Genomic DNA, 25,102 nt, shown 5'->3' with positions numbered 1-25,102 from the left:
GGCCTCAAGAGCAGGAGGATTGTGGGAGGTGGAGAGAAGCTTGTGTGGGAGAGAGAGGCTTGTGAAAAGCCGGTGGTGGCAGTTGAGGCTCTGAGGGTTTTTCCTGAGAGGCTGTTTTGTTTGGTGTGTGTGGTTCTAAAAATAAAGTTAGTTTCTTTTGACAAGTGGCTCCTGATTGTGCCCAACCAGACTGCGGCAAGTAACTACTGCTCTTAGGGAATTGTTTGGTCTATGCTTGAAAGAAAAGTGACCACAACACTCGGAGCAACCAAAAGATCTTTATTGCAGCAGTGCAACAAAGAGAAAAGAAAGAAGGAGAGAGAGAGAGAGAGAGAGAGAAGAGGGAGAGAGCAAGAGCAAGAGAGAGAGAGCAAGAGAGAGAGAGCAAGAGAGAGAGAGCAAGAGAGAGGGGCCTGGCAGGAGGGAGTTTTTATAGCCCAAATCTAATGGGGCCTCTGGGTCTGCAAGCTGCCTTGTTGGCTCAAGGGGGGGTTAAGTGTTCAGCCTTGAGCAGGGTTGAATGTTCAGACTTGAGGCAAACAGGTGATAAAGGACCAGATAGAGTGGGGTTTGAGTGCGTGGGCTATCTTGCAGCCAACATCTGTTCAGCCTGCCCTGCAGAGAATGCCGCAGTCCGGCTGCAGCAAAATAAGGGGTGTCGGGGGGTGGGGGGGGTGACGAACAACTTGTGTACGTTGATACAGCAGGAGTGGGAGCCGTTTATTGCGGGACAGGAGCAGTATTTATACATTCCACACAGCTTATCTAATTAGCATAAACTAGATACAGCAGTCAACCAATCAGGAATCTCCACACTTAATGGCTCGCTTTTGTTACTTCTCAAACCACTCCCTCTGGCATTTTGCCAGGCGCCATCCAGACTTGTTTACAGACTCTAACAAGACAACACAGTTCAGCCTGCTCTGCACCCAATAATGCTGATATGTGTATTTGCTATGAAATGCAAGGTGGGCAAGTAGCCAAAGAGAATTTTTCATAGTAAGTAAAAGTAAATGGAGTTGAATCCAATCTCTTTACCTCACTGGAAGATTCTGTTACATCTGTCCCTAAAACTATTGCCATAGCCCTCCTTGAATAAATCTGCTTTACTCTCAAAAGAAAAAAAAAAAAAAGAAAAAGAAAAGCAAAACAAAGCCAAGCTGGGCAAAGTGACACAAACATGTCCCAGCTACTCTAAAGGCTGAGGTGGGGAGATTGCAAGTTCAAAGCTGGCTTTAGCAATTTAGGAAGACCCTGTCTCAAAATAAAAATTAAAAACAGGGCAAGTGCTCTAACTCCCTGGTAGATCATCCTGTGTTAAATCCACAGTAACACACACACACACACACACACACACAACAGAAGTGGAGGTTAGATTCTCAAATAGATTTACCTAAAAATAAATGAAGTCTTATTTTGATCCTTTCAGAGTTTTAGATGGTGTCCTAATCATCTTGGGTTGCTATAATAAAGTACCCTAGACCGGGTAGTAAGACTCAAATGGCTTCAGTTTGAACATTTGCCTTCATGGCCTATGTTAATCTGAGGAGGTCACTTGGCATCACAACACAGCCATTCCCCTGTGAAATTCAAAAGACAACAAACTGTAAAGTACTCTTTTGTTGTTATTGTTATTTGTGGTGCTTGGGATCTGGGCTATCTTTTTTTTTTTCCTTTTAAATTGTGGGCTATCCTAATGACTGTTCATCCTATAGGGTTTGAAATGGGTATGAGGGTCATCTAGTGAGCAAGATGGTGGTTATGACTAACTGGTCGTACTCATGTCAAGTTGGATATCTATAACTTGAAAAAGCCACAACATACAAAAAAGGCTTATTTTATTTAGTTTTTTTTTTTTTAAAGAGAGAGTGAGAGAGATAGAGAATTTTTTAATATTTATTTTTTTAGTATTTGGCGGACACAACATCTTTGTTTGTATGTGGTGTTGAGGGTCGAACCCCGGCCGCACGCATGCCAGGCGAGCGCGCTACCACTTGAGCCACATCCGCAGCCCCTTATTTAGTATTTTTATCAGGCTTATGCAAGCATAGGGTTTAGAGAACCCAACACTCTTATAAAGCTTTTAATGGAAACCAACTGTCTTTTGATCCCCTTACCCATTTCCTGCTCCCTTGAGGTAACTACTTTATTATTATTTTTTCAATTAATACATAAAAACTGTACATGTTTATGGGGCACCATGTGATGTTTCAATACAACTCTGAAGCATCACATGGTTCTTCAAATATTTATCCTGTCATTGTTAAAAATTAAAAATCCAAGCCAGGGGTGGTGGCGCACACCTGTAATCCTAAAGGCTTGGAAGGCTGAGGCAGGAGGATAGTGAGTTCAAAGCCAGCCTCAGCAAACAGCAAGGCCCTAAGCAACTCAGTGAGACCCTGTCTCTAAATAAAATACAAAATAGGGCTGGGGATGTGGCTCAGTGGTCAAGTGCCTCTGAGTTCAATCCCCCGTTTCAAAAGAAAAACATTCTTTTTTCCTAGCTTTTTGAAACACATGGTACATTATTGTTATCTGTATTCACCCTACTGTGCTTCTATGAAATACAAGAACTTATTTCTCCTATCTAACTATAAATGAATGCCCATTGACCAATTTATCCCCATTTCTCCCTCATACTTTCTCCAACCTCTGGTGACCATTATTCTACTCTCAACTTCGATCAGAGGGTTTTTTTTTAATCGTTTTTTTTTAATTATTTTATTTTTAGTTGTAGATATACACAATAGCTTTATTTTGTTTATTTTTATGTGGTGCTGATAATTGAACCCAGTGCCTCACACATACATGCTAGGCAAATGCTCTATCACTGAGCCATATCCCTAGCCCTTATGAGAGGTTTTAGATTCCACATAAGTGTGAGATCATGAGGTACTGCCTTTCTATGCCTAACTTATTTCATGTAACATAATGATCTCTAGTCCTAGCCATGTTATTGTTACAAATGACAGGATTTTGTTCTTTTAATGGCTGAATAGTATTCTATAGTATATATGTACCACCTTTTCTTTTTCCATTCATCAGTTGATGGATACTTAAATTTTCTGTTTCTTAACTATTGTGAATAGTACTGCAATAAATACAAGAGTACAGATGTCTCTTAGACATACTGATTTAATATCTTTTGTATGTATACCCAGTAGTGAGATTGCTGGATCATATGGTAGTCCTATTTTTAATCTGGGTGTGTGTGTTATGCTGGAAATTGAATGCAGGGCCTTGTGCATACTGCAAGTGCTCTACCACTGAGCGACATCCCACTCTAGTTTTAATTTGGGGGGAACTAGAGGTAGCCACTTTAAATTATTTGTGTCAGTAACTGGTTATTTATCTCCATCTCTAAAAATAATTATTATTACTTCTTGGTGTTCTAATTTCAGGCACTTTTATCTCTTTTGTATGCTTCTCATACAGTTATCACTACATATATACACGTACATTTCCTATTCTTCTGTCTTCCCAATTCTGATGGTTAATTTTATGTGTTAACTTGACAGCCTATGGGACCAAAATATTTGGCCAAACTCCAGTCTAGATGTTGCTGTGAAGGTTAATATTTAAATCAGTAGTCTTTGAGTAAAACCGATTATCCATTCAGCTGAAGAACTTAAAAGGGAAAAAAGACAGATGTCCTAAGAAAAAAGGACTTCTGGTTCTAGACGTCCTACAGATTCAAGTTTTAAGATCAGCTCTTCCCTGAGTCTCCAGCCTGCTGGCCCACCCTTGCACATTTTGGATTTGCCAGCCTCCTCGATCATGTAAGCCAGTTCCTTAAAGTAAATCCCTCCCTCTCCAATACATATAAACTATGAGTTGGGTTTCTATGAAGAGCTCTAATGTACTAATAAACTTATAATTTTGATGCGATTAATGCTTATACTATTACTATATCATACATGTTAATATTGTGGCATCCCACATTGTTGTTAATATATTGATATACTTTTAAATACATTAATATATAATTACATATATTCTTTTAAATTGTGTTAAGAGATGAACCACATCACTTTTTGTACACTATTTCTCCCTTGGCAGTGATAATCATCTTGATTTTCCATTTGCTAAGTTTCCCAGGTATTTATTTTATCAAACTATAACCAATTTCTCCCAGTTCTGTAAATCTGCACTCAGCACAATGAAACGGTACCCTTTTTCCCCTAAGAGACCTCTGCTCGGGTCGGGACCTCGGTCCCCAGGCCTCCCTGGAGCTGTCACGTATTTCTCGGGGCGTCGCCACCCCTCGGGATGCCCTCGGCCTCTTTGGTTAGAACCTCGGCTTCACGGATCCCAAGTGGGCTTCGCTCACCCCTTCTTTTTCAACAGTTTCTGTAAAGGTTGCCAGGACGCCAAACTGTGGGGCACTCCTGTCCGAAAACGTCTTCCGATCCGTGCGCTTGACTCGTCCTTCACTAGACAGCCAGGTGGAAATGGCTGCGCTCAGCTTTGCGAACCCTGGTTTTATTTTCCAAGTTGCTGTTGAGGGAGGAGCCCCTCCCGCGCCGCACGTGGCCACGCCCCTCCACACCAACAATGGCTGCCGGTTGGCCGAGTCGCACGTAGTAGTGTTCCTCCCGTCTCTGGGTGGACTCTACCAAGGCTCCGCGTTGGAACAGACTTGTCCCTGGCTCCCCACAGCGCATGCTGTCCCCTACGTCGCCTCAGACCAAGAAACCCGAATCTGTCTGACGTGGGTCGATTCTTGGTAGTCACAGAGCGGAAGCGCCACGACCCTGGAAATGCCCAAGTCATCCCGAGTCCCGGCTGTCGGCGTTAAGCGTCTCTCAGTCCCTTAGAGTCCGGGGGGCTCCCTTTTGTCCCCTCTCCTGAAGTCTGGTTTGCTCCCCCAGCGCTGGGCTCTCAGTGCACCTCCTACCCTTCCAGCCGTGTCTGCGCACACACAGTGCGAGGGCGAATTTCCCTTCGCAGCCATCCTCCCTGGGACCAAGGCTCGCCAGCTCCCAGGAGCGCCCTCACCTGAGCTCCTCCCCTAATCACGTGGTGAGGAACGTGTGGTTCCCAGCGCGGAAGGGAGCGCGCAGCCCGGCCTTCCTGGGAGGGGCAGAGGGTGCTGGGATGCCAGCCCCGCCCGCCTCCCCCAAGCCAGATGTGAAGGAGCACCGAGGTCTCTGCAAGCTGGGGCATCTCCTACTCAGTCCAGTTTGAGGAAATTGGGGAAGGTGGGGGCGATCTGTGGACAATAGCGAAATTAAGTTCAAAACAACAGGGGCTGTGGTTGGGCTTCACAGTCAGATACTCTTAGCAGCTGACCCTGCCAAAAAGGGAGGCTACACGCCCAACGTGGGGCTCGAACCCACGACCCTGAGATTAAGAGTCTCATGCTCTACCGACTGAGCTAGCCGGGCGCCTGGGTGGCCTTCCCTGCTTCGCAGTTATTTCCTCCCAAAGTCGGCATAGGAAGAAATCCTGAGACTGAGTCCCTCTGAGAGCCCTGAGGTCTGGAGGCAGCGAAGGACTAGAGCCCGCAGCTGGGGCGGACTGGCGGCCCTGCCTGCCTCCCAGACTCTGCTGTGGGATCGCAGGGGCTGGGAGGCGGGAGGGGCGGGTGCAGGGACGTCTGTCTTTACGCTGCTATAGGCATTGCTTGCGTTGCCTGGGTCCTGCTGTCAAGTTAACGGCCCTCCGAGTGATTACAATCTTGAGTGGGAAAAAAAAAGAGCCTCGCACCAACTGGGGATACGCACACCTGCCGTGACTCGGATTCGAACCGAGGTTGCTGCGGCCACAACGCAGAGTACTAACCACTATACGATCACGGCGCGCCACTCTGGAGGCAGCGAGCTGGGGCCGGATTTAGCACTCCTTGAAATATAAGCCCTGCCCCCGCGGTTCCACCCCATCCTCCGAGTCCTCCGCGCGCTGGCAGCTCCTCTTCAACGGTCTTGCTGCGACATCCAACGGGATTCTGAGGTCCTGCGCGGGGCCGCCGCCCCCAGGTGCTGACCTGAGGGGAGGCGGCAGCCGCAAACCCCGACCGACTGAGGCTCGGGAGGGAGAAGCTCCCCTCCTCTACCTCTCCAAAGAGCCAGCCGCCTGGCCCGCAGTTCCCTTCTCAGCCCCGGGCCTGGGCCCTGGGTGGGGGCATCGGAAGGAGAGCGGCTGGTGAGCCGCGGGGCAGGCGGGGACCTTCCTGAGCCGGTGCCCGCCCTCACCTTGGCAAGCAGCGCCCGAGCTCCGCGGGTCTGAGCACTTGTGTCCACGGACTTGTCTTGAGCCTCAGTGAATCAGGCTCGCCTCCGAAGAGTCAGAAAAACAAACTACTTGAGACACATCCCCACGGAGGGCCCTAGGAGAATTGTGGCTCAGCCAGCTGGGCCGGGACAGGGGACAAGGACAAAGCAGGTTAATGGCTTTGCCCGATAGTTCGGGGGCGAGTGGGAAAAGGGAAAGCCTGCGTTGGCCGGGAATCGAACCCGGGTCAACTGCTTGGAAGGCAGCTATGCTCACCACTATACCACCAACGCGCTCGAGCGCCTCCGCTCCCCGGTCACCCTATGAGAACTCCCTGGGACGGTCTTGCTCCGCAACTTCCCGTTCATTTTGAGATTGACATTAAGAGAAATTTCCACTAGAAAGCCAAAGAAAAGCGAAGAGAAACTTGACAGATTCAAGGAAAGGCAATTCCAGTTCCTTCCATCTTCGCGAAGGGAGCATCTGAAACCCAGCGGACCCACTCGGAAGGTTCCTCAGCCCCGCGCTGGGACTGAAGGCGGCGGGGGAGACCGGCGCCTGCAGAGCTCTGGAGACCTTCCCAAGCCTGCGTGCGTGGAGACAGGGTGCACCGCCGCCTTCCCCGCAGGCTGGGTCTTTCCTTTCACCTTTAAAAAGCGGAGTGCAAAACTAGCGTTCCTACCTTGGTTTGCATTATTACTGTTAGGGCTGATGATTTCCCACAAGCTTACCAGTTATTTGTATCAGCTTTGAAGTTTGTTATGTATCTTGCCTATTTTCTATTGGGTATTATGCTTTCTCTACTGACTACAGTTTATTATTTGTCTTTTAAAATTATTTATGATATTTTTAGATAGGCAAATTTTTCTATTCTATAGGCCATTCTATCAGTTTTGTCCTTTATGATTTCTGCTTTGCTTTTATCTTGAAAAAGTCATTCCTAGCCTAAAACTAAAATGTTATTATCTAATGTCTTCATGTAGTTTTTAAAATAGTTTTAGTTTTTGCGTTTAATTCTTTAACCATGGAATAGGTGGTGTGAGGTAGTAATTCCACTTTTAGAAATTTATCCTAAGGGATATATAGGGATATACACAAAGTTAATCTATTTCTAAAATATATTATTAAATAGAAAAGGCAAAGTGCAGAGAAGTGTGAATAGAATGCTCCCGTTTGTGCAAGAGATGTAAATATATACGTAGGTATGTATATATGCATGAACTTAACATTTGCACAAAGTCTGTGACATAATCAGGAAATTTAACAGTGGTTGCATTATCAGAGGGAAACTAGATGGTAGATCGAAAGTCAGGTTTATTGTGCTTTCTTGTAAATTTGAATTCCAAACCTTGTAAACACTTCATCTTTTCAAAACTTAGATAAATGTGTTTCTGAATATTTATTTCTACTGGCAAGTTAGAAATACATTGTTAACTGTAAAATAGCAGGTAATAAAAAATAGTACGTAAACAGCACAAATTCTTCGTTTTCTGTTTCCTAAACTGGGTATTAAAAACAGTTTCAGGTTGGTAGAATTATAAGCTTTGGTTTCCTTTGCGTTTTTGTACATTTTCAAAATTTAAGCTTCTGATAGATGGGAGAAGTGATTAGAATATTCAAATTTCTGCAAGAAACCGAGGAAGGAAATAAAAAGCAGCTCTTTCCCTGACCGGGAATCGAACCCGGGCCGCGGCGGTGAGAGCGCCGAATCCTAACCACTAGACCACCAGGGAGGCTGGCAGGGCCTACTCGTCACGGTTATATGTGTCTAAGGAAAAGCATGCTCCCGCTTACGCCCCCGGGCCGCCTCCCATTTGGCCCGAGCTGCGAGGCTCTCCAGCTTGGGCCTAGAGACTGCTTCCCGGCCACTTCTTAAAGCAGTAAAGCCCTTGAGAGAATCCTCGCTCGGCTCTTGGAGCCAGGAGAGCACTGAGGACCCAGATCCAGCTTCCAAGACCACCGAGAGAAAAGCGCTGGAGAGAAAGCTCCAGCTCCTCCGTGGAAGAGCAAGGTTCCCTGTGTGTCTGCTTAAAACTACCGGGGCACAGAAGGGATGTCTGGGAGCAGCCCGGGCCGGGCCTCCTGTGGTTCGTCGTTACTGCGGCTGTGGTTTCCTGCGGTGTGGATTTAGACCCAGCTGTAAACTAGCGGCTCGGGAGGCCCAGGCAGGAGGATGGAGAGTTCAGAGGCAGCCTCAGCAACTGAAGCGAAACCCTAAGCAACTCAGCGAGACCCTGTGAGGGGGGTAGAGAGAGAAGAGGGGAGGGGAGGGGAGGGGAGGGGAGGGGAGGGGGAGGGGGATAGTAGAGGACAGGAAGGGCAGCAGAACACATCAGACACTAGCATGGCAATATGTAAAAACGTGGATGTGTAACCGATGTGATTCTGCAGTCTGCATAGGGGGTAAAAATGGGAGTTCATGACCCACTTGAATCTAATGTATGAAATATGATATGTCAAGAGCTTTGTAATGTTTTGAACAACCAACAATAAAAATTTTAAAGAATAATAAAAATAAATAAATAAATAAGATATAAAAAGGCCTGGGGATGCGGCTCTTAAGGGCCCTGAGTCCAATCCTGGGTGTAAATGAATAAGTGAAAGTCCTTCAGCCTAAGCCTAAGGCTCTTGGTACCCAGAAAGTTCTAACTCCAGAAAACTAAGAGAAATGCATTGTATCTGAGATCCAAGAGGAAAGGGAGTGGGGGGAAGAAAGAATATTCGGGAGTGTGCCAAACTGAAGGAACTGCAGTCAACTCTCTGAGAGAAAAAGAAGCAAATGTGACAAAATGTTGGCAATGGATCAAAGGTGCGCCATAATAATATGATACTTCCAACTTCCCTGTAGATTTGAAAAAAATTAAAAACAAGAACTTGATTATTATAAGTAGAGGTATGAAGACCCGAATTGGTGTGAATACACTATGTATACAACCAGAGATATGAAAAATTGTGTTCTATATGTGTAATGTCAGATGACCACAAAGTGCCTATCTCTGTGCTCCAGTTCAAACGGAAAAATTTTAAAGTGTCACTGACACCCAGAAAATAATTTGATAATGAATAAAAAATAGTATTAAAAAATTGAATCATCAGTGATGTGTACAGATCTGCAGGGCCTGAAACAAAACAATGACCATAGATATGTAGGATTATGGGGGGGTCTTTTTGTTGTTTTACTTTTAACGTATCAGTGTTAAAATATTAAAAATATTTCATTCATGCAATCTCTACATTCCTATGGCCTTAAATTAAATGCCAGAAATTAGGGGGAAGAGTAACTGAATGGTGCACATTTTTTTCCACACTCAAGACTCCTGCAATCCTGTCTTCAGGGAGCCCAAGAGCCCCACTTCCCGAGGAGTCCACAGAGCTCCTCCTCCACCGCACCGTTTAATAGGGTGGACAGCCACCCTGCCACAGTCTGAGCGAGGCCGTGTCGTGGGTGCGGTGGGGGTGGCGGCCGTACAAACTTCAGAACAACGGTTTAGGGTTGGTACCGTGCAGTGGGATTTATTTCCCTTTGTCACAGGCAGGACACAGCCTGTTTTGGTCAACAGTGCCTTTTCATCGACCATAACACGAGGAGAGCAGGCACTCAGCCTTTCTCTGCACCAAAGGTCAGGAGGGCTGCGGATGCCGGGTGTAGAGTGCTTGCCTGGGTTTAAGTCCTAGCACCAGAGAAGGGGGAAAAGAAGAAGAAAGAAAGGTTTACTTAGAGGCGGAGAGGGAGAGGGGCAAATGTTGGGGAGTGATTCTGGCCAAGTTATATTATTATATTGTGTGCATGTACAACTTGTAACAAGTCCCATCATAATGTACAACTATAGTGCATAAAAAACATGGAAAAAAAAAAAAGATTGGGCTGGGGCTGGGGCTCAGTGGTAGAGCGCATGCCTAGCACGTGTGAGGCACTAGGTTCAATCCTCAGCACCACATTAAAAATAAATGAATAAAATAAAAATATTGTATCCATCTACAACTAAAAACAAAAAAAATAAAATAAAAATAAAAAGCTTAAAGAGAGACTCTCACTAAAGCTTCAGACAGCATAAAGTTTCTTCTTCTTTTTGGCACCATACCAAAAACTGGATGGGAGAAATGAATAATTAATTTATTTCTCTCTGCATACTGTTTCTTTTTGTCCTGGTTTCAAACACTTTGATTATGTGCTAGAATAGATATTACATAGCTCAAAGGCTAGTGAAAAAAAATATGAACAAAAGAGAATAGCTCTGGAAAGATTGAGTAGATGTTTTTTTTTTTTTCCCCTACTCCTCCTACTAATAAACCTGAACATAACATATAAAAACATAAACTGCACATGAGGGGTCAGGCCTGTAATTCCATCTACTCTGGAGTCTGAGGCAGGAGGATCCTCAATTTGAGTCTAGCCTGGGAAATTTAGCAAAATCCTGACTCAAAATAAAACTTAAAAGTCTGGGGATATAATTAAGTAGTAATACTCCCCTGAGTTCAATCCCCAGGACCACAAAATACAAAAAACAAAACAACCCCCCCAAAAAACAAACAAAAAAAAAACCTCAGGTGGAAAGAGGCAGCGGAAGAGCTAGGGGCCTCAGAATCCAAGGAAAGACATAAGGCGTTTTCCCTGGCTTTCTTTTTTCCTCATGTTCCAGATTTGGAACTGAAGAAGACAGCAACCTGTAAGTACCAAAAGGAACAGCCAAAAGGAAAAAAAAAAAAAAAAACTAACAAAAGCTCTCTAGCCAAATGAGGCAACATAGCAAAAGAAAACATTTGAACAATAACTGCTCGATTCCTACCTACCTACCTGGCACAAGCACACCATCCTTCTTCTGTCTGAGCAATATCAGAGAAACTAACCAAAACAAAAGTTTAAATGAGGTCCAGCGTTTTAATAATACCCAAAATGCCCAGGTTTCATCAAAAAGCATTCATCACAATAACAATGAAGAAAATCTCAAACTGATGACAGAATTATCTGAATTTTTTTTTTTTTCTTTTTTGACACGGTCTAGTTCAAGGCCCAGGCTGGCCTCAAACTCCTAGGCTCATGATCCTCCTACCTCAGCCTCCCAAGGAGCTGGGACTGCAGGTGTATACCACCACAATGGACTGACATATATTTTAAAGCAGTCATTATAAAAATGCTTCAGCAGGGGTTGGGACGTAACCTAGTGGTAGAGTGCTTAGGATGACTGAGGCTCAGTGTTTGATCCCTAGCACAGGAAAACAAAAGTGAAAAACAAAGCTTCAACAAACTATTATGAGCATGCTTGAATGCTTGAAACAAATGAAAAAAAAAAAAAAAAAAAGTTTCCAGCAAAGATATGAAAATATCAGTAAAGAAACAAAAGATAGGGCTGGGGATGTGGCTCAAGTGGTAGCGCGCTCGCCTGGCATGTGTGCGGCCCAGGTTCAATCCTCAGCACCACATACAATCAAAGATGTTGTGTCCACCCTAAAACTACAAAATAAATGTTAAACAAATTCTCTCTCTCTCTCTCTCTCTCTCTCTCTCTCTCTCTCTCTCTCTCTTTCAAGAAACAAAAGATATAAAAAAGAACCAAGTGGAAATTTTAGAGCTGAAAAGTACAGTGACTTAAAATACACCCTCAATGACTTTCCAACTTGGACCCTGCAGAATGGCTCCACAAAAGAAGGGTGACTTTAAAAAAGGGCAGGGGCAGATGTGGTGGCCCACACCTGTAAGCCCAGCAACTACGGTGCCTGAGGCAGAAGGATCATAAATTCAAAGCCAGAGTCAACAATTTAGCAAGATCCTGTCTTAAAATTAACAATAAAAAGGCTGGGTTTTTGGCTCAGTGGTTCTGGGTTCAATCCCTGGTACCAAAAAAAAAAGAGGCGGGGGAGCCGGAGGCACACTGCCATCAATGAGGTGGTGACCCAAGAATATATGAAATACACTATCAACACAAACACAAACATGGAGTAGACTCAAGAAATGAATCCCTTGGACACTTAAAGAGATCCGGAAATTTCTCAAGAAAGAGATGGGGACTCAAAATGTGCACTGATACCAGGTTCAACAAAGCTGTCTGGGCCAAAGTAATAAGGAATGTCCCACAGTTTCTTTGTACAGTTGTCCAGAGAATGTAATGAGGATGAAGAGTCACCAAACTCTATACTTTAGTTGCCTATGTACCCATTACCACTTTGAAAAGAGAACTAACCACTAATTGTTAAAGTCATAACTCCTCCCCCACCAAAAAAAAAAAAAAAATCCTCATTCAAGAGCTTAAAGCAGAATGGAGGGGGACAGAGGAAAGAATCAGTGAACTGGAAAACATAACAATAGATGTTATCCAATCTAAAAACAGAGCAAATGGACTTTGGGACTTGTGAGGTTACAACAAAAGATTTAACATCTGTGTCATCAAATTTCCAGATGGAGAAACTAAAGAGAACAAAGCTGATAAAAATACTGAAAGAAATAATGTCTAAACACTCCCCAAATTTGGCAGAGCACAGAACCTACAGGTTCAAGAAACTGAGTGAAACCCAAACAGAATAACCCCAAACAAATGCATGCACCTCAGAGAAACTGTCAAAAGCTAAAAGTAATAAAACAAACGTCGAAAGCACTGAGAGGAAAAATGATTTGAATGACAGCAGATTTCTTATTAAAAGCCATAGAGGCCAGAAGACACAAAATTTTTCAAGTACTGCAAGAAAAGACTGTCAACCTAGATTCCTAGATACAGTGAAAATATTTTTGAAGAATGAAGAGAAAATAATTCACCAACAAAAAGACAAATAGCCTGATTTTTAAAAAATATTTTTTATTGTAGATGGACATAATACCTTATAATTTATTTTTATGTGTGCTGGGGATCGAACCCAGTGCCCTATATGTGCCAGGCAAGCACTCTACCCCAAGCCACAGCCACAGCCACAGCCTGACTTTTAATTCGAGCAAAGGGCTTTAGTAGACATTTTTCCAATGTCTATTTAGTATATTCAAATGAAATTTAATACTCCCATAAATTAGGCATGTAATAAATTTTGTGTGTTCTTTTTTCCCTGTTTCAAAAAAAAAAAAAAAAGACATTCAGATGGTCAACAAGCAGATGAGAAGAAGTTCAGGAATTAGAGAAATTAAAATAAGATCACAATAAGATACCACTTTATACCTTCCAAGATGGCTATAAATTAAAAAATAGAAAGTAGTGCTAATGAGGATAAGGAGAAATTAGAACCTTTGTGTACTACTTGTGGGAATATAAAAGGTGCAGCTGCCTGAAAAACTGTTTGGCAGTTCCTCAAAAAACTAAATATAGAATATGACTCAGTAATTCCACTCCGGGTATATACCCCAAAGAACTGAAAACAGGTACTCAAACAAACACTTGTATGTGCATGTTTCCAACAGTGCTACTACTAATAGTTGAAAGGTGGAAACAGTCCAGATGTTCTTAAAGAGATGAGTGAGCCAGGCACAGTGGTGAAGGCAGTGAATGTGTGTAATCCTGGTGACTCTAGAGGCTGAGGAAGGAGGATTCCAAGTTAAAGGCCTGGTCGGGCAATTTTGAGAGACCCTCAGCAATTTAGAGAGATGCTGTCTCAAAATTTAAAAAGCTGTGGATGTAGCTCAGTAGTAAAGTTCCCCTAGGCTCAATCCCCAATACAAAAAATAAATAAAAGAGAGAGAAAGAGTGATGAATGGATAAACAAACTGTTACATAAATACAATGGCATATTATTCAGCCATAAGAAGGAATGAAGTAGTGATCCAATTACAACTTGGATAAATCTCAGAAACATCATGCTGAATGAGAGAAGCCAGACACAAATGTCATTTCTTATATAATTCCATTTATATTAAATGTCCAGAATAGGTAAATCTATATATAGAGAAAGCAGATTGGTGGTTGCCAGAGGTTGTAGAGTGACAAAGTAATGAATACAGTGTTTTGTTTTGGGGTGATGAAAATATTATGGTGATAGTTACACAACATTTTCATTATACTAAATGTCATTGAATCATACATTTTAAAACAGTTAAAAATGTGAACTTTATGTTTTTAAAACACAATAAAAAACAATGAAGGGAGTTTAGTAGGGGTATAGTTTATTGTAGAATATTTGCCTAGCATGCATGGAATCCCTGGGTTTGAACCCTGGCATCAAAAAAAAAAAAAGTGTATTTTTTCCAGGAAGCACTATTGTTATTACTTTTGTCTCACATTCAATTGTTGAGTTATTTTGTCTCCATGGAAAGATTGAGACATCCTGAAAGGCCTTAATTCTATTACTCTGTTACATATTTTTAGCAAATTTTAAGTGATTGGCCAACATTTGCAGAATTGAATTGGGCCAACTAACAGAATGTTCCTGAATGGCACCAAGATCCAAGTTAATTTTGGTTAATTAATATAGTCCAAGTCTGCTGGGAGCAGTGTGGTACCTACCTGTAATTCTAACAACTGGAGAGCCTGAGGCAGGAAGATCACAAGTTCTGGTTCAGCTTCAGCCATTTAGCAAGTCCCTGTCTCAAAATAAAAACAAAAGGGTTCAATCCCTGGGTTCAATCTCCAGTAATTAACACACACACACACATCTAAGGTGGAACACAAGATAAAAACCTAACATTTGATGAGAATGACAGACACTATTCCTAATAGTGGCTAACATACAATCCTAGATAACACAAATTTTTCTTATTAGCAATAAATGGGGACAAAAAACCAAAAAGCATTAGTTGTCAATTCTAATGGCCTTAGTTATTCACGCAGTTTCTCTTGCCAGTCTGATGTGGTTGTTTTATCCACAGCTTATAATAAGTCTATCAAGAACTCTCCAAGAGAACAGGACTGCATATACACAGGAGTTCTGAAATCCCAAGGTCCTTCTGAGGAATGACTGGGTGAATATATTCTATACCATATAACTAAAAACTCAGCAAGTAAACCCAATGGGTGGTAATCGACAGGCCGGAGTTCACCTCATTGTATCTCATGGACTCTGAAAACTGGAATAATCTATATCCAAGGAACCTAAAATGCCTGACATATTGAGCGGATATCCTGCTGTGTGATTTAACAGCCTAGATGTCTTCTATGCCCACCCAACTTCCAAGATAATATGAATTCTTCTGAGATGAGGGCACAGGAGAAGTACTTGCATTATAAAGACTCTAGCACCTTGGGCTGGGGCTGGGGCTGGGGCTCAGTGGTAGAGCCACATGTGTGAGGCCCTGGGTTCTATCCTCAACACTACATAAAAATACTGTATCCATCTACAACTAAAAACATGACAAATAAAAAGCTTAAGGAGAGGCTCTCATTAAAGCATAAGACAGCATAAAGTTTCTTCTTCTTTGTGTCCAACTACAACCAAGAAATAAATATTTAGGAAAAAAAAAGACTCTGGCACCAAAAATGTACCTTCAATTAATCTTCTGGGTTTGATAGCCCATGCCTGTAATCCCAGCTACTCAGGAGTCTAAGGCTAGAGGATCGTAAGTTTAAGGCCAGCCTGTGCAGTTTAGTGACATCCAGTCTTAACAAGGGCTAAGGATGTAGCTCAGTGCTTGCTTAGCATGTGAAAGTCCCTGGTTTCAATCTCTAGTACCATGAAACAAAACAAACAAGAATTATATATTGGGGCTGGGGTTGTAGCTCAGTGTAGAAGGCTTGCCTAGCATGTGCGAGGCCTTGGGTTCAATCCTCAGCACCCAAAATAAAATAATTAATTAAATAAAGGTATTGTGTCCAACTACACTTAAAAAAATATTTAAAAAAGAATTATAGGGCTGGGATTGTGGCTCAGCAGTAAAGAGCTTGCCTCGCACAGGCAAGACTGGGGTTCGATCCTCAGCACCACATAAAAATAAAAGCACTGTGTTGTGACAATCTATTACCTAAAATATAAATATTTTTTAAAAAGAATTATATATTAAATCCATTGAGCTTTCAATCCATTTTAGTAATAAAGCCCCTTTTCCTAATATGAAATCATACCACAACACCCAAAGTGTCAAACAGCTCAAAGCAGCGCTGTTATGGTTGGACTAGGATGCAAGAAAGTCCTAGAGCTCTTAATAAAACCATATTCTACAGGTAAAGAGGCTGAAATTTACTTTTGTGTGGTCCTGTTCTGGAGCGGTTCCAGAGAGAAGCCAAGTATATAAATTAAAAGGAATAACCACCTCTGTTATGTGAGAGTATTTGGAAGGTCATACCCTTAAAGTTCAAAAGAATAAACTGTCTCTAAAGTCTTCCATACGGTGAAAAAACTTCTACTAAGCCAGTTTAGGTCACAGTGTGAGAAAACTAGGATTAACAATAGCTAGTAGTATTCCTCTATTGAGTGGTATTAACTTCTTCAAGCAAGTAGGTAGGTTGAAATATATAGAATCAATGGGGCACAATGGTGCACGCTTGTAATCCCAGGAACTCGGGAGGCTGAGGCAGGAGGATCACAAGTTTGAAGCTAGCTTCAGCAATTTAGCGAAGCCGTAAGCAACTTAGTGAGACCCTGTCTCAAAAATAAAGAAAGAAAGTAAGTTGAGGGATGTGGCTCAGTGATAAAGCACCTCTGAGTTCAATCCCCAGTGCCAAAAGAAAAAAAAAAAAGAGCTATATTGAATCACTTTTAAGATTTACAGTGTCTGCACATGCAGCTGGCACTGGGTGGGGGAGAGGGGACAAGAATGCTAAATGTTCTGCATGGTAAACAAAGAATTGTCCCTCCCATAATGTCAATGGGGCCCAACTGAGGAACTCTGAAGACAAGAAAGCCTAAAGATTTGGGTTATTCTATATTCAAGGTCACCATGACACATCTCAATATATTCTGCCACAACTGAATTCTAAGTAACCCTACTGTTTCTCTCTCATTATTTCCACCACCAAGTACCTTTACCAGGTACTCACATTCCACCTTCACAATCAAGATCTCATCAGTAAGGAATAATACTTTTTTTCAGATGTTGTTAAGGTCTGTAGCTCCCAGGAGCCACTGGTGAGCTGGCTCTACCAAACATAATCAAAGCCACAATAAAATAATAACAATCTCTTTAGATAGATGAGGTGGCATGTGCCTGTAGAGACAAAGGAATCCCTTGAGCACAAGAGTTTGGAGCCAGATTGGGCAACATAATGAGACTCCAGCTCAAATATATATATATTCTGACACAGCAGAACACACACACACACACACACACACACACACACACACTCACACATTCACATACATACACATATATGTCAGTCCCTTTTATTCTTTGTGACAGGTTCTTGCTAAATTGCTAAGGCTGACCTCAAACTTACAGTCCTCTTGCCTCTGTTTCCCAAGTAGCTGGGATTACAGGTGAGAGCCACCATGCCCAGCCCCCAACAGTTCTTTTGGTAAGGATCTATTGGTGTATAGCAATACAGCCACATCAATGTTTATAGCAGTACAATTCACAATAGCCAAGCTATGGAACCGACCTAGATGCCCTTCAACAGATGAATGGATAAAGAAAATGTGGTATATATACACAATGTAATATTACTCAGCCTTATAGAAGAGTGAAATGATGGCATTTTCCAGTAAATGGATAGAGATGGAGAATATCATGCTAACTAAAATAAACCAATCCCAAAGAACCAAAGCAAAATTGTTTTGTCTGGTATGCAAATGCTAATTCACAATGTCGGGGGGAAGGAAGAATAGAGGTACTTTGTCTTAGACAGAGAGGAGTGAAAGTAGGGGAGGGGGTTTAGGAGTAGGAATGATAGTAGGATGAATAGGACATTATTACCCCATGTGCATGTAATATTACAAGATTGGTGTAACTCTACATCATGTACAACCAGAAGAATAAGAACTTATATTCCATTTATGTATAATGTGTCAAAATGCATTCTACTGTCATGTATAACTAACTAGAATTAAAATAAATTTTAAAATAATTAATAAAAAAAGGATCTATTGGTGGAAAATGCCTTCAAGTTTTGGTTTGTTTGAACATGTTTTACTTATATTTAAATCCGTATAACAATAGTTTATCTGAGAATAGAAGTCTAAGTTTGGTAATTATTACTAGTATAATTTATTCCATATTTCAAAAAAAACCAGTCTTACCTATTCCAAACTCAGCCTTCTTATATTGAACAATTGTCTTAAAATATATGCCAAGTAGTTGATTTTCAAGTTACCAGTTTAGTTTTCATAGTCCAGCATTTTTTTTAAGTGAGGAACAGAAATCATGAAGCAAAGCTTATTCTTTCACAGATCTCTGTAATCCTCTTTATTCTCTTCTAGAAAAATACAATAGAAATATCAAAGTTGCTGCATTTATTGACAGTTCTTTGATTTTTATCCTTATGTACAAGGTTTGATTGCCTGAAAAGTGTGAGCTCTAGCTAGATAGACATTTCTAGACATTTATACAAAATACAAAAAAACAGGTCTAGACATTTATACAAAATTGATCCTATTATGATTCTGCTCAGATCAGAAAAAATAGGAACAATCTTTCAGAAGACCATTGTTTTAGGGGTTACAAAGGATTGTGTGTGTATTTCTTTTCTTTAAAACTTGGTTATTTCTTTTTTAAAAATATTTCTTAGTTTTCAATGGACCTCTATTTCATTTATATGCAGTGCTGAGAATCAAACCCTATGCCTCACACATGCTAGGCACTGAGCCACAACCCCAGCCCCTAAAACTGTTTTGTTTTTTGTTTTTTTTAAAGAAACTTGCAGCTGACCCTTTAGGTTGGGGGATCAGGTGCCAGTCAGCTGCAAGATTTTGTTGTTTTTTTTTGTTCTTTTTTTTTTTTAGAGAGAGAGAGAGAGAATTTCAATATTTATTTTTCAGTTTTCGGCAGACACAACATCTTTGTTTGTATGTGGTGCTGTTGCACGCATGCCAGGTGAGCGCGCTACTGCTTGAGCCACATCCCCAGCCCTAAAACTGGGTTCTCAATGATCAAGTCAAGACCCACTCTGCAATCACAAAAATTACCAAATACCCTCTCTTCGAGAAGTATGCATGTGTGCATTTTTTGTGTTTATATATACACAGATATGAATATATTAACTCTTTACATATATTTATATGTGAATATATATTAGCTCTTTCCACCATCTTTCCATGCTGCCATAACAGAGCTCATGAATGCCTTGGCTGATGTTTTCAAGAAACCAATAATTCCAAAAAGGGAGGCAAACACGAGGTTCTTATTAGGCTATGCTCCAAAGTCATTGTCCATGATTACATTGGTGTATTTGAAATCATTGATGATTACAGTGTGAGGAAAATTATTGTGAATCTCATAGGCAGGTTTAAGAAAGTGTGGAATGATCAGCCCTAGATTTGATATATAACTCAAAGATCTAGAAAAATATCAGAATAATCTGCTTCCATCCTGTCAGTTTGTTTTCATTTTGCTGACAGTTTCAACAATTATTAATTTCATGTTTCTAGGTTTCAATCTTATTTATTATTACCCCACCCACTTCTTCCTTACCCCAGATTATTTGGAAGCAAATCTTTCATCTGCAATATTTCAATATATTATCTCTTTTAAAAAAAAAAGCACCATTTTTCAAACCAACAACTTTTTTGGGGGGTGCCAGGAATTGAACCCAGGGCCTTAATGCATGCAAAGCAAGCACTCTACCAACTGAGCTATATCGCTGGCCTCAAACCAACAATTTCTTATAAGTCATCAAGTATGAGGTAAATATTCACCAGCCTTCAAATTTCCTGTTGTTTCATAATTTCATTTTGCTTTCTTGAGTTAGGATCAAATAAAGCCCATTATTCTGCAGTTGTTTGAGGTCTCAAATTTGGTTTTTTGTTTTGTTTTAAGAATCCAGGTCATTTGTGCTGTATACTATTCTCCCAATATGAATTTGAACCTCTGAGATGCCATTTGATGTCTCCAGAATTTCCTGTGAATTACTAGTCAGCTCTAGACTAGGGGTTGATCAAATTCAGACTGAAGTCTTTTTAATTTGTTTTGTTTTTGCAAGGCTACTACTTCACTCAAGGTGGAGTTGTGAACTGCACCTTTAATCAGGAAGACATAATGTTTGCTTCTCTTTTTGTGATGAATTAATAGCCATTGTTGCTCATAACCTAGATACACTAACTCATTTAAGAGTTATAAATGCTGGTATTCTAATTATGTTATTCCTTCTGGAATACTTCGATAAAGAGAAATTTTCCTATCATCTTCCGATATGGTTCTCATAAGAAAAACAGGATAAAAACTTGATTATTTCCAAATACTAGCAGTTTACAAAATAATGAGATGATCTGCTAATATTTTCCAAAAATGATCAATGAGTTTATATTTGTAAGTATCACTGTGAACTCACGGATTTAAATGTATTTGAAGTGTCTCAATCCATTTTGATAATCAAATTGTCTCATCTTTGATTGGTAGTAACTATTGTATTCTAGTTGCCTCCTGAATTATTTTTAAAAACTTAAAAAAATAGTTTTAAAAAACTATTAAAATTATATTATATTGTATTTTTCCTAGTTTATCTTGGACAATTCCAAATCTGGAATCAGCTGTTTCTCCAAGGAGTCCTAGAATCCCTTTTAGTAGGAAATACTGGGAGATAGTGTTTAAATATCACCATCTGGACACTGGAGGCATTCATTGCTATTATTGGGTCATTGTTTCTTGTTCTTTTCAAGATAAGGCAAAGAAAACATTTTGGATAAAATATAGCATCAACTCAATTAGCCTTGCAATTTAAATTTTAAATTATAGAGTTTTCATTTAACTTCATTAACATAAATCAGTACCTCTTTATCTTTAATTCCTGATTCTCAAAAATACCAACATTAGTACCCATTTGTTTTATCTCACAATAGTTTCAGAACAATACCAATACTACCACTAATGAGTATTTAAAAATATTTCTGCACTTATTTTTGTAATTAGAATATATCTCACTTTGGGGCTGGGGATGTGGCTCAAGTGGTAGTGCGCTCGCCTGGCATGAGTGCAGCCCGGGTTCGATCCTCAGCACCACATACAAACAAAGATGTGTCTGCCAAAAACTAAAAAATAAATATTAAAAAAAAAAATTTTCTCTCTCTAAAAAAAAAAAAAAAAGATATTTAAAAAAAAATATCTCTCACTTTATATGTAACAAACTACTGTTTTAAAGTCCCTCAAGTCAGGTGTGGTGGTACAAGCATATGATCCCATCCTTGAGGCAGGGTGATCTCAAGTTCACAGTCAGCCTTAAACATTTAGCAAGGTCCTAAGCAACTTAGTGAGACCCTGTCTCAAAATAAAAAGGGCTGGGGCTGGGGATGTAGCTCAGTGGTAAAGCCCCCTGGGTTCAATCCCCAGTATAAAAAAAAAAAAAGTCACTTGATTAATTGGGTTGGGGGAATTTTACATTTTTAAATAAACTTCTCTTTGATATGTGGTTGAGAGAAAAACTAAGTTTGCCATAAAAATGTGTATGTATGTGGGTATATCTGAGAAGAGTATTTGTATGGGCCTCAAGATTTTGAATTAAATGTAGAGTGGACTGGTACAGATGTACAGATGCATTAGTGACACTATTTGCAATCAATCCTTGTGTTAATTTTACTTGGCCAGTACTATAAGTTGATGATCCAGCTATGCCTATGGCTGTAAAAACATAACATGGCTAAATTCCTTGGTGGTAATATCTTAAAATGTCTCAAGATTATGTTATTCTACAAAACATGTTTCTAAATCTTTTTCTCTCAGTTATCTCTCCAACTCCCCTCCCCTGTGGATCAGTAGCCTTCAAAAGTTTTTTCTCTATTCCTTCTTCACCCCCATGGCTTTGTCAGCCTTCTTTCCCAATAACTCAGCAGCTTACTTTTTGGACTGACTGGGGAGGGAGAAGGACTTGCTATCCAAACTAAGGTAATGAAAATGGAAGAAGTAGGGCGATAGACAGCTGCAAGGATCTGAACTGGACAGACGGAACAAACCCTCATCCTAAACAACTCAGAGATCCGATTTCTTCTCTGGACAGCTGGCTTTTTTAGTTTCTGAAATACTCTGCAAGGATGGGGGAGGGGCTGTGAACTACTTATGCTGGTGATCTTTAAAGTCAGCTACCCCTGAGCTACTATATATAGAAACTAAGTGTAATATTCAACCTAGCAGGGATGAGGGTGGGAAATGAGAGGTACCCTACTTGCCCACTATAAAGGCCAGGAGTTCATTATCAAGAATGCTGGAGGGCTGCCTGGAGTAGGCAGTGACTATAGAGTCACATATGCTGGAGTTGGATATCTGACTTATTTCTCTATTCCCTACCCTACCCGGCACCCAGTACTCCATATTCTGTCCAATATTCCTACCCTCCTCACTACCCCCACTCCTACACCCTACTGCCACCCACGTTCCTGGAATTTTGGACTTAGCTATTTTTAAAACTGTCAACTCAGTAGCCACCTCCCTCCCCCGCTCAGCTGTCCAATATTCTGGCCAGCCATATACTCCCCCTTCCCCCAACACCAAACCTTCTCTGACTGACTCCCTGACCTCAGTGAGATTGTAGCCTGTCTGGGGAACATGGGGAGCATGGAGAAAGAGACAGGGGACCCCCTGGCTGCAGCAGACTGACAGAATAGGCAACCGTGGCAGGAGAGTTGGATAGCAGAGTAATGTTTGACCTCTGGAAACAGTAAGTCAAAATGGAATCGCAACTGCTTTAGCACGCTTTTGGATTGACTTTTATAGAATTACAGATAGCTTCTTGTATGTCTGCAGTCCCAAAGCTAGGATCTCTCCCTACCAAGGGTGCCACAACCTCCCTTTCTCTGGTCTCATTTCTTTTTGGTCTCTGATCTCCCACCATTTGAAGTTTAATACTCTTGTCTCTCCTCTGGAAGTCTTAGCTCCCTCTTTACCTGTGATACCTTAAGGATTTCTGGTTTTTTGTTTATTTTGATTTGGTTTGGTTTAGTTTGTGGTAGTGCTAGCAGATCAAACCCAGAGTCTTGTGCAAGCTAAGCATGCACTTTACCACTGAGTTGTACCCCAAAACTCACTTCAAGACTTTGAAGTTTTAGGAGTTCCCTACACCCTCTATTCTGTACTCTTCTCACCAAGGCCAAATGGGTAATCAGATGATCAGTCACTGACATTCTTCTACCCTACCTACTCAGCAATGCCCTCCTTGTTGGGCTTCCCAGGGTGGAGCTTCTTGTTGTAAATTATTTCTCCTCACAACTCTAATCCCTCTATCTCATTCTACCTCTTTTGGACTCTTCCCGCAATCATTTTTACCACAAAAGAGGGCAGTTGGGCAGGAGGGAGGGAAGGAGTTAGGTCCTTCCAAATCCCTGTCTTCCTTAAAAGATGAGGAACCTCTGACTTTGTGAAAGGGAGAATAATGGAAAGAGTGGTTCTTCAGTTAGTTTTGGAACAATACAAGTACTGACTTAGAAAAAAATATATTTGCATGCTTGGTTTGCATTCCATTGTTCTCCAAAGAGATTATAATTGTAACACTCTAGAGCAGATGAAAGAGACCAGTTCCCTTTACATTTGAATATTGATGTTCTAGAAGGCATAGGTATTCCACCTTTCTCCTTTTTGTGTTCTTCTGACACAAAGGAGGAAAAGAGATGAATGACTCCTGGAGGGTGTCTTCTCTTGGGGGACAAACAAGAGGTATGTTTCTGAAGTACTTTCAGATCCTAATTCTATTGGAGAGCCCACTAGGATGATTGATATCTGACTGGTCCCCATGATTCCTCGATTTTTACATATCTGCTATTTGGTAGTTCAGGATGGGGCAACACAGTGGACTCTGCCCACCAGTTCACTGCACCTCCCTCCCCCACTTAGGAGTATTGATTGCACAAGGGACCTGAAAATGGCCTTGGGAGCAAGGCACAGAGTTTACCAGCCACATGTATGGTTTGGGGAACCTCATTTCCCCCAATTCCAGCCTGCTCACCCTTTTCTTCTCCCCAGATCCTCTTCACAGCATCCTGACCAATCTCCAACTCTTCTCTTTCCCCATGCCCAGCCAAATTTCTTTTTCCAGTCACTTACAGGACCGCCTGTCAAAATTCACTAGGTAGGAGGGTCATCATCTGGGAAGAACCAGCGCCTGGGGGGGACCTGGCTGGATAGGTATGGGGGACCCAGGCCAGTCCCCTAGTCCCCGACCCCCCCATGGCAGTCCCCCAACTCTAAGCACTCTCACTCTCCTGCTGCTCCTCTGTGGACATGGTAAGGAAGGGCCAGGGAAGGGTTTGGGGGAATCTAGAGGGTAGGCTGCTATGTAGGGGTGGGCATGTAAGCATGTGAGTGAGGAGAAATGGGTACTGAGTCCCAGACACTTGCCCCACTCTCAGATAGGCATGTTTTATTTCCCATTCAACTTGGAGAAGGTCCCTTGGCTGGTAGGGAGAAGAGATCTAACGGCTTACCCTGAAAGAGGACAGGCCTAGGGAGCTGAGGGTTAGGGGCTGGGGAAGGCTTTTAATTGGGTTATAGGACCGACTGGAATTCCTTGATTATATTTGGGGGAGTTAAGAACATAACTGATAGAGGAGCCTCTGGGGACCTTCTCACAATCGTCTCCCTTCTTGTCCTCAGCTCATTCTCAGTGCAAGATCCTCCGCTGCAATGCTGAATATGTATCATCCACCCTAAGCCTTAGAGGCGGGGGTTCACCAGGAGCCCTTCGAGGAGGAGGCCGGGGTGGAGGGGTGGGCTCCAGCGGCTTCTGCCGAGCCCTCCGCTCCTACGCGCTCTGCACTCGCCGGACTGCCCGCACCTGCCGTGGGGACCTGGCCTTCCACTCAGCGGTGCACGGAATAGAAGACCTAATGATCCAGCACAACTGCTCCCGCCAGGGCCCTACGGCCCCTCCTCCACCCCGGGGCCCCGCCCTTCCCAGGCGCTGGCCCTGCCCCC

The 25,102-nt window shown here is 41.9% G+C and overlaps 2 protein-coding genes and 4 non-coding genes across 15 annotated transcripts in view; 2 read left to right on the top strand and 4 right to left on the bottom strand.

The window, feature by feature from the left end:
• Lix1l (limb and CNS expressed 1 like) overlaps positions 1-25,102 on the top strand; it is a 152,047-nt gene that overhangs the window by 55,190 nt on the left and 71,755 nt on the right. The window lies entirely within an intron of this gene.
• Trnak-cuu lies at positions 5,315-5,387 on the bottom strand. Its single transcript has one exon. It is a non-coding gene; the product is annotated as a tRNA-Lys (tRNA).
• On the bottom strand, positions 5,730-5,801 carry Trnah-gug. Its single transcript has one exon. It is a non-coding gene; the product is annotated as a tRNA-His (tRNA).
• Trnag-ucc lies at positions 6,435-6,506 on the bottom strand. Its single transcript has one exon. It is a non-coding gene; the product is annotated as a tRNA-Gly (tRNA).
• Positions 7,875-7,946, bottom strand: Trnae-cuc. Its single transcript has one exon. It is a non-coding gene; the product is annotated as a tRNA-Glu (tRNA).
• Hjv (hemojuvelin BMP co-receptor) overlaps positions 22,677-25,102 on the top strand; it is a 4,459-nt gene continuing 2,033 nt past the window's right edge. Inside the window, exons 1-4 of one of the 10 annotated variants that reach the window (XM_048813906.1) lie at positions 22,678-22,853; positions 23,789-23,845; positions 24,225-24,412; positions 24,782-25,071. In XM_048813906.1, the coding sequence (XP_048669863.1) occupies positions 24,316-24,412; positions 24,782-25,071 (387 nt within the window). In that variant the 5' untranslated portion in view covers positions 22,678-22,853; positions 23,789-23,845; positions 24,225-24,315. Of the gene's footprint in view, positions 22,854-23,788; positions 23,846-24,206; positions 24,413-24,781; positions 25,084-25,102 lie in introns of those variants that run through there. The other 9 variants (XM_048813905.1, XM_048813907.1, XM_048813908.1 and 6 more) reach the window with 9 other exon arrangements.

The sequence above is a fragment of the Marmota marmota genome, unplaced genomic scaffold (genome assembly GCF_001458135.2).
Source record: "Marmota marmota marmota unplaced genomic scaffold, marMar, whole genome shotgun sequence".
Taxonomy (NCBI): Eukaryota; Metazoa; Chordata; class Mammalia; order Rodentia; family Sciuridae; genus Marmota; species Marmota marmota.
Note: the sequence above shows the minus strand (reverse complement) of the source record. Positions and strands in the feature narration are given on the sequence as shown.